The 14123-nt window shown below is 36.4% G+C and overlaps 1 protein-coding gene across 1 annotated transcript; it reads right to left on the reverse strand.

Moving 5' to 3' along the window:
• Positions 1-893: 893 nt before the first annotated feature.
• On the reverse strand, positions 894-10871 carry LOC143450170 (uncharacterized). The gene is made up of 3 exons (XM_076950609.1): positions 9729-10871; positions 7554-7770; positions 894-1691 (listed from the first exon to the last, which is right to left on the reverse strand). The coding sequence occupies exons 1-3, from the start codon at positions 10765-10767 to the stop codon at positions 1514-1516; spliced, it is 1434 nt and encodes a 477-aa protein (XP_076806724.1). The 5' UTR covers positions 10768-10871; the 3' UTR covers positions 894-1513.
• Positions 10872-14123: the final 3252 nt, after the last annotated feature.

A 14123-nucleotide genomic window follows, 5' to 3' on the forward strand; every position in this document is an offset into this window, starting at 1 on the left:
TTGTTAGCGTTTATTCGGTACTGCTCGCAAAATTCTAGAAGTCTAAATTTAAATGGCGTGGACAACTGGTGGATAGTAAACAGATTTCAACGAGACAATTGGCGACTGTAAATCCGACAAGTAGCGCGTTATGTTAAAGTAAAGGGCCAAAAACAGCCGCTGTGGAAACTTGTCAAAAGAAGTTAAGAGCATTGTGACATGCAACGCAACTTGCACTTTTTTTGTACTCATAAAACTTTAGCAAAACTAGAAAGGTAGCACAGCGTTTATAATTTCGGCTTTTTGACACAAAAATCGTTTAACTATCGGTCATTTCCTTTATGATTTAAGTAGTTGAAAGTGTTCAACACGTTTTATAAAACCACCATTATGCTATGAGGTGTACTTATGAAGAAATTTTCATCTTTTATTAAATGATGACCAAGGCGCACAAGATGAAACAAAAAACAACGACAGCAAGAGACGATATACGCAACAAACAAAATGGACGGAACATAAAACGGACATAAATGCTTTGCGATTTCTCGAGCAGACTTAAAGTGCATTTTTTATTTTATCGTTAAAGTTTATTATTGCTGTTTAGTGTTACAGAGTTGACATTTCGCGGAATCGCGACATCGCAATAATAACCAAGTTGTATCTATCAAAAGGACTGTAAATGTTTAGTGTTTAACTTTAAAGTAAAATATTATTAGAACAATCTCCAATTTTGCTGGTAATATTTTGCGGACGTGACGTAATTATTTTCATAACACATGTTCACGTGTGAAATGGGTTTTCGTTTGGGGGATTATTGTTTTGACCTTTTGCAAACGTTTTCAGTTAAACTCCATCCAAGAGATAAATTTTACCAAAAATTACTACTGAAATGACATTTACTTTGCGTTACAACACAAACAAACAATCAAATTCATAACTTGTTTGAACTTTATCTTGAACCATAATACACATTTCTATTGAAAATATCAAGATGAACAAGTTGTTTGCATTACTTTCTTGATATAAGTTTCATGATTATTGATAAAATACATAATAATAGATATTACAGCAAAACATTGAGAAACCAACTGTATTTTGCCAAAGTTATTCATTTTTACAAAATGAACCGAATTTACTGCAAAAGATACAAACACCTGGTTGAAAAACAACTAACATAATTTAAGGCGAAACGAAATCAACTAGACAGTGTCTCTCAATGGAATGAGCAACATGTAGCAGCGAAAAATCTGTGCTATAGGCATAATGCTGACGAAAAGCAGGCGGTTGGATGTGGCTTCAATGTTGACGACGGCAAAAACACAATTTGTTCAAAGTATCATAAAAAAATAAACAGCCGCATTATATGCACTTATAGCAACTTCTTCTGGAACTTGCAATCGAATTTCAAATGTATGTGAAGAATATGGTAAAATGTTCTACGTCTTCCCAACCCGTTGCTCAACTACCTTTTCCAGTTCTTCCAACGAAGGCCAACAGAACCATTAAATGCAAGAATATCGATTCGTAAGTCAAATCAAGGACCGTTTTGTAAACGTGCTTGAAGACTGTGCAAGGCGAAAAGCGAGGCGTTCCTAAGACAGAGTGCGTCAGGAGCGGGTATTGGCGTATGTGCCAACGCCTCTTGCTGTAGCTGATTGATCAATCGTTGGGCCGCTTGCCTTTCTGCTTCTCTTTCTTCTGTTGTTTGACGTCTGTGACATAACAAAAATAGTTTATGACATTAAGAAACATCGTTTTATTTTCACAACAGCTTCTCGTAAATCTGTTTAAAAGCACAATATTATCGTGGAAATTTTTGTCATATTCTCATAAACCAATATTTTTCGGTTTAATAATTTATTAAACAGAAAGCAATAACTAAGCAATGAATGATAAATTTAGACACTGCACTATCAATATTTCTTATTTATACGCCAAAACAGGGTTAACGCGATGAAAGCTAAATAGAGGTCTTTCTTTCACTGGCGTGAAATCCTAATGACTCGCATTAAAGCGCCACAAGATGCCAGTAAGCGTGCTAAGATAACTACCATGGGCCACAAAGTGACATTTCAAAGAGATTACAATTTTGAGATAAAATAACTAGAAAGAGTGAAATGTTATCGTAGATAAACGCAGCAGGTGTGCATAAGTAGGTGTGAAGAAGTTGCCCAAAAGAGTACAACAGCTATTTATTTTTCACCTGTTCCAGATCTACACCGTGTAGGCTTAAAAATAAATATAAATTGCTAGTTTCTGCCAATAAAGCTTAGTGTGATAAGAAAAGTTTGCAATGAACTTGAAGATCTTGTCAACTACATTTTGTTTTACATTTTGAGCATGCTTTGTAAAAAGAGGATTTCAAACTTTTCCAGCCATGGTGGAAAAACCTTCCACAAAAATAAACAAAATTGCAAATTTAAAATCAAGATAAACGAGTTTTAGATAAGAACATGTTCTAATGAAAATAGGAGATAGAATGCAATTTTTTGGGTTAAATCCAACCTGATAATAAATGCCACATAGGTGGATAATTGTTGGTTGATTCTCCAAGGCTCATTAACTTCAGGGACGATGGGTTAATTGATAGATGCTTCACCGTAACTAAGTATCATTCGTTCTTTACGTTAATGAATGGGCTCTTTCATGTTTACACACATCGCTGTAGTAATTTCCTGGCCAAATTAAATTTCATATGTTTTCCTTATTCGAGATAAGAAAATATGATTATAAAGGAATCAATCTTTATCTACAACGTTGTTGTTTTGCAAATTCGGCCGGCAAAAATATTTTTGTAATTACATAAACGATTTATTTTTTGCTGAACAGCCAAAACACCTTCTACCATTCCCCAACCGAGCGTAAACAAAAACATACCCACTAGACGTATTATAAATGCGAACTTAATTGTTTCATGGCCATCTTAAAAAAACTAGCGAAATTACCGGTAGCCTGAACTGGCAATGTTGTGAAACAAACACTGAAAAAAACATTTTTATGTCCGCCTTAATTTATGTTTTCTTGTGCTGTAAAGTTTTAACGACAAAATGAAAATTCGACTGGAGAAAAGTGTTCTTCTGTGCGTTTGCTGCAACAGACAGAGAAATTTTCATCCTATCTTTTAAGCCTAAATGTGTAAACATCCTTGATCTTTGCTAGGATTAGCCAATCGTCCAACTAAGAGACAATAATCGTGGTTTACCAAGCTCCTCAGGATCTTTAAGCAAGGAGGATTTCTGGGGATTACAGAAGTCGGTAGTTTTTAGATCGTTTTTACGTTTAAAGCTTGCGTTATTCCTTGTTTTACTTTAACACGGCGGATTACATGAGATGACCAAAGTAGTCTAAACAAAATGAGAAAGGATTTCAAATGGGGCTTGGCATACGGTGAATATTCTGGGATAATACGGCACAATAAGAAATGCCGTGCTATAAGATTCCCACGAGTTGAATGATTGGAGTCAAACCGTGAAGCGTCAATACAAACAAAGGCATCGAAATCTCGTTCCATCAGGTCTTGCAAATGCAAACACCCTTTTACAAAAATAACAAATATTGTCTCTGCACCTGCACAAAAGCGAGACCTTTTAGCTCATCATTTCACACCATCGCCCCAAAGAAAGTTGAAATACAATGCTTCCCATTCGACTAGCACTTGAGAGTCAACAGAGTAAAACCGAAACTGACCGTGAAGCAATCAATAAAGCTTTAAATAAACCACTTTTTTAAGACTTTAAAAGGGTATTCTTCATCACCTAGATAAAGTGTGTTCGAATCCGGTGCATTAATTCATTTAAAATATAATTTTTACCAATATTTTGTTGTTTCAGGACTCGCTATAAAGATGCATAGCCATGACGATTTGTCCTTTTTATAAAAGACAAAACCATGATTGTATAACCTATAAGTTTTCATAATATTAATCTTTGCTTGTTGATCTTAACATTCTACTAAGTTTGTAATACTGTCCATCAATGAACAGTTAAGGCCAAAATGAACTTTCATTGCCTTATTTTATTATGTTTATGATTAACGGACTTATCACATGCCCTGAACATGTAACTTTTTTATAATCAATTAAGTCACAAATCACGTTCTTATGTCTTATAACTATAAACAAATTTCTTTAGCAAGTATCAATTAATTGCAAAGGTCATACACGGCGTATGTGTAAAAGGTTGTAAGTGGATGTGTAGATCACTATTATATGGGAGTTGCTGGGCACTAGGCACGTCTTTTTCAAATGTCAAGAGAAAAACTCTGATGACCAATGCACATGCGTCATCAACTCCGGGATTAGTGTTTGGAAATTAAGTTGATGACGTCATCAAAGATATTTTTAGGAAAACTCTGAATAGTACAGCTGGTCTACATGTTAACGAAGTAAACAGTTTGACTCAACCCGGCAAAAAAGAAACCGAAATCTGTTTGTTAATGATTTATCAAATCGTTTGCTATACAACAGTTTTAATTACGGAAACTCTGTTTAGCTTGAATATATTCAATATAGGTTACTATAGCGTTTTTATGAAGTGTTTCTTATAGGTTTTTATTGCCTGTCATGCAAACCGTCACTGACGAATGCAAACGTTCATCAAACAAAATGGCGTTGAATTTGACGCTAGGAAGCGTAGCCGCGTCTGCAGAAAACGAGTTTTATTGTTGTTGTAGACTGAAGAGTGTCCCTTGTATTAGGTACGGTCAGGATTTTCCTAGTCTGGCTATAGCGCTAGTCTCACCAATATTAAACTTAGAAAATTATTATTTGATTTTGTATCCTGTCTGACCGACTGATTTCACACCAAACTTCATTGAAACAGGATTTTTAACAGTTTTTTTTATCCATGTTTGACTTATGAGCAAATGAAATTCGTAATCGAATTCAATTTTTGCAATTTGAAACGGATTTTAATAAGTTTTGGAACATCTTTACACCGAGTAATGAAGTAAAGCAGACAATTTTTCACACTTTCCTATTTCTCATTCTCCTACTAACCTTATCTTATGACCTTGGATTTCACGCTAAAGGTGATTATAAGGTTTTAATGGGCAAAATTCGATACCGTCATTTTTAGTTGGCTACTATCGCTATGGTAATAAGCACGTAATAACTTTATAGTGTCTATTAATATTTAATGCATGAAAACATCATTGAAGTATGGAAAGAAGCTCATATTATTATTGAACAAGCGTCTCTGAGAAAACAGCTATTGATTTTAAACGACAGAAAATATTTGATTTCTATAGAAAAAATGTTTAAACTTATTAAAGCATCAAATCACGGCAATCTGCATTGGTAAAGTAGGAGGTGAAAATTTAATCAAAAGCCAATCTCCGTGATTGACAGACGCACACAATTTTACGTTAAGCCAATCAAATTTAATCCTTTCAACTTTTATAGAAATTTAATTTCCGTTTCCGTGGAAAAAATGCACTCATTCTTAATTACTTAATGGCATCAGATCAGAAAATATTCGCAACAGAAGTCTTATCAATTGCATCCTAAGAACGTTTAAGCTCTATCCAGGTTGTTTTTGGTAGTGAAGCTTGATTTTACAGATAAAAAACGTTATATTTTACACCCATTGATTAGATGAATCATCTTTTACCTTTTAATATTCTTGAAATGAGGTATTGCGCAATAATAATCGCAGCAAACAATATTCTTTTTAACTTTTAATTACGTGCGTCGAGTTGGATGATAATTCATCAAAATCATAGCAAGCTGGCTTCCAAGGGAAGCTCGTCAGCTCAAGGTGCTACCCTGTCCACGGCCCATTACTACACAGATCGTTACACGCCGTCGTTGTTTACAACTTTGTTTCGTCATAATGCTGTCGTTATGGCTTCCAGCAGTGCCCGACGGAAGTATTAGTTTAGGACAGGTGGTGGGGTGGCAAAGAACGCCAAATGAAACGCCTACGGGATTAAGTTTACAACGAGGATAATTTATCATCATTCGGGGACAAATGATAAAGCGGTAATTGTATTTAAAATGATTTGTGTTGGCGACTTTAAAGAAAACGAAGTATAACTAACACGTTTTAATTACTTTATATTTGATGGGACGTTAACCGGCTAACAGTCATTTCCAAGCATAGAGAGTATGGTGCTGATTAGAATATACTATAAGACGCTTTCATCAATTCAGGACTCTGCCGTTGCCGTCTTCTGTATAGGGAATGAAATTATGCAAGTATAGCTTAAAAAATTCCAACGCTTTATTTTAGTTTTTAATTTTTTTTTCTAATAGCTTTCCAGGGTGGAATGTTTCGTTTGAAAATGAAAGGTGTTTATTTCGCTTAATCTTGACTTAATCCGACAAAATTTAAAAAAAAATTAAGACAACAAAAGTTGGGTGACTCATCATTTCGTGTAAAACTTTGCAGTACAAAACATCGTTTCTTTACTATTTTGTGTTGTTTTAGATTTGTTGATTTCAGTATTATTTTTCAAAGTTATGAACGATTCTAGCATTCCACTGGGATGTGTTTACCCTCAGTTTATGAAAAATCGCATAGGAACGGTCTTGGGCTAGTCCTAATTACATTAGCGTGGGTTCTACTAAGAAAAATCGGACCACAACGAGCAAAAACAAGTAATTAATCTAATTCAACAATTTTTTGAAAAAACAGAGCTACAATTACTTTTTGCCTTCATGAAAGTAAGCAAGTTTATCATACTAAGCCTTTAGCATGCTGGCGGTATAATACAACTGTTAAGTGGACTATTGATTTAAATAAATACATATATATGTCTCAGAGATTATTCAAACTATTTTACATCAGAAATATGCATTTGATTAATATTTGATCTGTGACGCAATCTTCTTTTTTAGCAACGCTGAGCTCTTTTAATTGCTATAGCTCAGAGTTGAAGCGTTTTTATTTTGCGGTTATTCCCCGATAGAGCATTAAACTTTATAAGGAATATTAATAATTATTTTTATAAGGTATAGTTGTAAAAATTTTGCGCTTGAAAATGTTAAACAAATATTATTTTTTTACACGTGAAAGTTTCATTACCAAACCTTATACGAAATGGATAACTTGACTATTGTTATTGCAGAACGCAAACTTGCAAATTAACGTATCGAAATTGTTTGAAATATGGGTTTGTTTGGACAGCTTACGTCTCATAAACTCCAATCTATAAAACGAACGTCGTTTCAGGGCAACGCGATAACGCATCACACACCAAAGGTTGTTTTACCATTTACTTCGAAACAACGAGAAAATGCTCTAGGGAGTACATACCTTAAACGGCTTAATTTGAGGCGTATTTTTGTAATATTTTAGTTCATCTGGATTTAGGGCTTTGATCAAATTTATATAAACCGCTTCACATTATGGCAAAATTTATAACCTTGGCACATTGTTGTTGTAACCATTTGGAATTCTACTGAACCAAGTTTCAGTATAAACTTTCTTTTACCGTAATGCTGATTTAAATTTATTCGTTAGAAACAGGGATACGTTTCATGCGTACCTTATTTTATACGCAGCACAGAGTGCTCAAAGAGTTGAAAGAAAATTCATCGGAACATTGTCACAAATATTACTTGAAATAATCACCTCCATTTCGTTCTCCTGTTCTGAAACCAGGTCTTGACTTGGGCGTCTGTCATCTTTAAACTTTTTGCGAGCGATGCTCGTTCTGAGCTTGCCAAATACTTCTGCCTGTGGAACCTCTTCTCTAGTTCGCAGATTTGAATTCTGCTAAACGAGGTTCGGGGTTTCTTTTTCTTCGGTGGGGTGCGGTTTTGATAAGGATGCCCAATACGACGTGTTACTGTTGGAAAACAACGATAAAAAAGTGAAAACGTCGTTTTAACTTTGACCAATTACACAACATTTTCCCGTGTGCATGGGAAGTATCTGTCAACTTTCTGATTTTACCACGCACTGGGATTTGACTGCTCTTTATCTTCATGAAAACGACTTTTTGCCCGTTTTGCCCCAATTGTCTTTTAACGAGCTGGGCAGTTTCGAATATTTTTGGATGGAACTGATTCTTTTTTGGACCTCAGTTCACCGCGGTCGACAGAGTTAACCACTACTTTTATATTTAAAGTAAGTAAAACAAAGACAACTTTATCAGGAAAAGCAAGTATAGATGCTGCGTATAGTTATGCATACAAAGACCAAAATTATTTTTTTTATAAAATGTGTGCTTCATAACATGCATTGTTCGGTGGTACAGCTCAAATTTTTGTGTGAATTGGGTAATGTGTTATAGCTAAATCTTACAGCTGTTTGTAAATCTTTTTATCGTGGGCGGACGAGGTTCATGATTTTTGCAATGAATCACAGTGATTTTCCTGCTTTAAGTATTGTATTAACCTGTCATTCATGTTATCTTATACATGATTAAGAACTGTGAGAAGCGGTGTATTATATGAGAAAGACGAACCATATTTAGTTGAACATTCCAATAAACTATTAACTCTTATCAATTAGCAAATTCGGTTTTTTAAAGATAATGAGCTGAGACCTGTATCTCGGTTTTTGTGATGAGATTTGTTTAATTTACCCAGGTTATCCAAATCTATCTTTCAAAGCTCAATAAACTATCTTTCGCAATCTTTAAGAACTAAAGTGGATTTTGTTAAACTTTATAAGACGCTTCATGTATATATATGTAAGCCTATTTGTCGTAATTAAAATTGCAAAGGGACCAGAAATGGAGCAACGCTACATCTTTATAAATAAAGTAATCCCCCACATAAAAGAGTAAAATAAATCGTACAACTTGTCTAAAAGATAAGCGCCGTTAGTCTTAACACTTGAGGCGATTGCGCGTATGAATGCGAAGATTGTATCTTAATTTCGCTGATGGAACCACTTTTGATGACAACATGTAAAATTACACGACAGCATAAACAGTCTTTCTCTCTTTCGACTGACTCACGTGACGTCAGACGTCAAAATGGCGTCACGAAAGCCTTCCTTCAGTGCTGGGCCCGCGGTTCAGAAAATTCTTTCTAGCACCGCAGTTTTCAGCCCCAATACGTGTCAACCGCGATGTAATATTGACCAAAACTTCATAGCGTGTCTGACATTTCGCATGTGTGTATGAAAACAGGAAATTATTAGGGAGATTACAGATTATGAGTGAAGTTTTATCCACCACAACTACCGTTCAAACTGTTATTAATGAAATGGGTGTTTTAATAAAGCGCGTGTAAATTTCAAACAATTGAATCATTTTGACTCAGGAAAACCATTGTGATCAATAATAGCCAAACATGGAATGTACACTAACTACTAAACAACTTGTATAAGGTTCATACAATGACCTGCAGATGAATGGCAGTAAATTAAACATTCTTTGGAAAGCACTTGAAAAGAACTTGTCACACAAACTCATATTTTTGCACTCTAAACTATCAAAAGCCTGTCATAATTATTCAGTATGAAATTCGTTTGATTAATTTTCCAACATTTCTTTTTACCGCCATGTAATTAAATTGATTTAGTCGCAAGCGTTTTTGTTCTTTGAAAGGTGTTTACTGGTACAGATGTTTTTTGCAGTTTCATATATGGAATAACTACCCAATGTTTACCATAAAAGCATAATAAGTATTAGCATATATATTGAAATTTCGTAATTTTTCTCCTTTATCAAATGACATATTACAATGATTTTAACTTGGTGTACACACATGCATACATTTATTAATTATTATTATTACATCGAGATATGTTTAAAGTTATGCATTTTAGTTTAGTGTTACATTTTAAACTTACATGCAATTCTTTCTCTTCTGCTTTCCATCCATGGAAAATTACTGGCTAGAAGAGCACCACGGGGCATCGGTCTATGGGAAGGAACACGCAGCAGATTTCCGCTGCTTGCTGAGGCCGCAGCCACTGCGGAATCAACTGCCGCCATCGCCGCCGCTTGCTGGTTGAGAGTCTGTTGAGTAGGAGCTGTTACTGGACTAATCGCCGGAACTGAAAAGGAAGAAACCCCGCAGGAAGTCTGAGGAATTCCCCTTGTAAGAATAGCTGCTGCCGTTGCGTAACCAGAACAGCAGCTACCATAACATTTTGCGGCGGTAAACGCCCCCGAGTAGCCATGGTTTTGATAGTGATTTTCGTTTTGCTCATTTGAGTCATTTGAACCTGCATTTCGTTGCTGATTAGGGACATTTCCCTCCATTTGTTGTCTAAAGCGGCAATTACTAAAATTCTGGAATTGATCACAGCGCGATTCACCTATATTTGCTGATGACGTCAAGGTTCCGGGATCGACATTACCATCAGGAGGGGAGCCGTTTTCAGGAGTATTTAACCCGGAAAAGGGGCAATCGACTGCTATATTACTTTTATCACAATTTGAAGAGCTGCCTGTGGTGTTGTAACTGTTCGCATTTGTCTTGGCACTAATGTCTGCGGGTCGGCCATTTGTGTGTTCGTGGTTGTATGGGTGGGAGCTGCGTCCGCCGTGGTAACCATGGTAATACAGAGAAGATTCTGGAAAGCGACATCCGCTGTAATATTGTCCATTGTGCAGGTCCCCGCTCCAGTAGTTTCCCAATTGCGGATAAAAATATCCGTTAGTAGAACCGTACGACTTGTCTGCAAGAATTGCTCGCTTGGAATCGTAGGGAGTGGATCCGTACGGGTACGGATTATTTCCGTTTTCCTCTTCAACTGTTGACTCTTCGGACGCCGGACTCAGGATCTGGTTGATGCTGAAGGAAATGTTCTCTTGTCCGGCCAAGTGTCCCGGCATTGGCCTGGTCTGGTGCATCGCCAGTGAGTGGTCAAGTACGGTAGACATGTAATATTTTAGAACAGTCAACTTGACAAAAAACAATTGCTAGTGCTTACTCCATTTTGTATCAATCGATCGCCAAAGATAAACCTGTGCGGTGACAAACGGAAACGACATGTAAGGCAACGAAAGATTGCTCGAATATTATAAAGTCAGCATAAACTTTCGAGGAAAACTGTAGCTAGCTGCTGTACTCGCATCGCGGGGTGAAATTTTCTAGGCATCGAAAGAAAATGTTAGAGGCATTTCCATGAAAGGGTAACTTAACATTAACCTTTGCTGAGATAAATTACTTTGCTGATTTCCAACAGTTTAAATACTAAGTGATCCTGTGCTGTGCTTCATCCCTGTATCGATGTAGCAATCTGTAAACTTTTTATCAGAGGTCTGGTAAGCTGTTAACCTGGGCGAGGTTATTTGAGAACTGATGGACGCATCATAACTGGTACAATATGTCGGACAAAACGCGCTGACCTGACGCTTGAACCACAATTCATCTTTTTTCTTATTTCTCTCCTGTCTCTGCCCTTCACAAAACTGCTGACTTCTTTTGACAAAACCACCGTCAAAATTTTCCACGTTTAAAGCAGAGGCTTTAACTTTTCATAAAGTCACCCACATGAACGTCTACGAGTAGACCCTCACTTACGCAAACCAACAGCAAATCGTTTTGATCGGTTACTCCTTAGCGCTATCTGCTTTAATATCTCCTGTCAATTAAATCAAATTTATTGCCATAACTTTACGTAAGTTACTGCCCTCGTAATAGCCTATAGACATCAGACAGAAAGATGGTGGAGTACATAAATTGAAAATTTTCATTGCTGTAAACCGGCAACTGCGGAGCATTAATGTTATTTTAACTGTATACCCTTCCGTTATAAACGATACGTTATGGTAAAGTTATAAGAAAATTCTTTCCACGTACATGGAAACATCGTAACATAACATCGTAAAATTTTGCATTCCTCTCTTGCATATAGTAAAAAATTTTAACAATCTTCTGTAAGCCGATCATTTTAGGTTCTAATAAAAATTACGCCGGAAAAATTTTTCCATATCCAAACATTTTGAAACACAAGATTGCATTGTTTTTACTGAAAGGAATTACGTTCATCATATAAAATGAGTTGACAATTTATGAGCTTCTCAATTCCTGATAAGGTAATTCAATTACCCAAAACTATTCATTCGTTAAAAACCGAAAGCGATTCATTATTTCGGAAAAAGCTACCAACAACTACTACAAAAATAAACTCCTTGAGCGTACGTACCATGGTTATCGTTATCTAATCCACGTTGTTGCCGTTTCAAAGTTTAAAATGATATATCGCTTAACGAAGGTTGCCCAAAACACGCAAGATATTAGTCTTAACTTTGGGTTAACTGTACTTTGACAGCGAACCGCAAAGCGGGCCAATGAAAGCGATTGGTCTGTAGAATTTGGGCGGGCAATTTTTCTCACTACAGTTGGCATTGATTTGACAACGTAAACAGCCGTTTATAACCAATAAGCAATTAATGTAGAAACTGGTACGCAAATTTGAGCACTGACCGCCGTCGCGAGTAGACATCTCTTTGAGATTGTTATCCGTATGATGGTAATTAGCATTAACGCTTTAACTATTTACTTCTGTAAGGTCTATTGCGATTTCAAGGGGCCGAAAATCAGAAGACGACCCCACAAACTGGGTTATGAATGGGGTTAAGGGTGGGAGGTAAACGACTTTAGTCTGTCATCGTTGTTGCTAATGAGAAATGTCTGAAAATCAACCAGGCATAACCAGGAATCCATTGAAATTTTTGCGAATTATTCTACTTGGGTTACGGTACTCGGCTGATAAAAGTGCGTGTTTACATGTTCCCGCCCATGTCAGCTCAGGCTATATTTGTTGGAAACTTGAGCGTCTGGTCAGTGAAACTTCCAATGCCGTAAAGGAAACGTATATTTGAACTCTAATTAGCTGCTGAATTAAATTTGGTCTAATTCTGGATAATATAAGCAATCGCATGTCAATTTAGGAAGATAAGAGTTGGCTAGTTTGCAAATGATTTATGGCGATCACGACTCGTAATACCAGATAATTTCCGTAACCCAAGCTTGTTTTTAATGACGCCGCGCAGGCTTTGCCTGTCTCTCAAACTTTTCGATTTTCGAAGCAGCCGCAAAGGTCCTTTCTTAAACATATTCAAGACCTTATCGTGGGATAGAGTTTAGCCGACTTTCAGGCGGTTAGAGCCGCCTTTCATTTCAGAGTCTTTATAAAAAATCCCCAACGCTATCCAGACTAGAGCTAAAACAACAAGGCCTAAGTGAGAAAAATTGTCAGATTTTACTCAAAAAACAACATTACTTGTCGTCTTTTCACGCGTCTTCGGCAATTCTATGGTTAGTTGTCGTTAAACGACCATCGATTAACCAAAATTACTCGACTAGCCCCATTGACATCAACTTACCACCCGCAATGCGATGTCATTTTCTTAAAAACAAAGCCACATGGGTCCAAAGGTATTTGCATGTCATAACGCGAGCGATTTTTGGATCAGGGACGGCATATACGTTTTTTGAATGCTTTTTCGAGTGAAAGACACCTGGAATGATGGATAATTCGAGAAATGACACTGGCCCCGGCAAGTTTTGAGCCTATGACGAGTGGCTTACCGGATTTTGTAGACCATTTTGTTTAATTATACTGACGTATAGTTTGTTTAGCTTCTATTGTATTCTTAGTTTTGTTGAGCACTGGCTGCAGTGAGGAGTTCTTAGAAAATGTTGTGTTATACTTTTAATATATTTGTGATTTAATATAAGTCGTTATTGGTAAGTAATAACGTTTGTTTGATTTTTCATTTTATCTGAAAAAAAAGCTTAAAAAGCTTGTATTGTATTGCAATATATATACGTTAAATAATAAAATTCATAAGCTGATTTGAAATAGCTTTAATAATATGAAAACCGAATGCGCCCACAAACAAATCTGATATTCGTTGTTGTTTTAGATACCACATCGAGCTGGATACCACGTGATCCCTATGGTGACTGCAGATGGGTGCTAATGACCCGAGGAGGGTGATGTAGCCCCGTGGTTGGCCCCGTGCCAGCCCCACTGTAATAACATTTACATGATCAAAGAGAACGCTTGAGACCTCTTGCTGGCAGGTGTTGTTTTAATGTCAAGAAAATAAATGGTCGTAACAAGGATTTAGGGGGTTGTTCGCCACTGTATGGGTTTATATGTTTTAAACTTTTGTTGTTATGCAACAGATTTTTGGGGTTCATATTTTGTGGGTTTACTCAAAATGAAGCTATACCATCACTGCATATTATGAGTGCATTATGTTTCACATTAATAAAAGATGTT

Source organism: Clavelina lepadiformis, chromosome 3 (assembly GCF_947623445.1).
Source record: "Clavelina lepadiformis chromosome 3, kaClaLepa1.1, whole genome shotgun sequence".
Taxonomy (NCBI): domain Eukaryota; kingdom Metazoa; phylum Chordata; class Ascidiacea; order Aplousobranchia; family Clavelinidae; genus Clavelina; species Clavelina lepadiformis.

Excerpts from the sequence above, each read along its gene's own strand:
- LOC143450170 (XM_076950609.1), bottom strand. The coding sequence starts at position 10,767 with ATGTCTACCGTACTTGACCACTCACTGGCGATGCACCAGACCAGGCCA. Across the intron at positions 7,771-9,728 it reads CAGAAGAGAAAGAATTGCAT|TAACACGTCGTATTGGGCAT; the intron begins GTAAGTTTAAAA and ends GTTTTCCAACAG. Across the intron at positions 1,692-7,553 it reads AACAGGAGAACGAAATGGAG|ACGTCAAACAACAGAAGAAA; the intron begins GTGATTATTTCA and ends GTTATGTCACAG.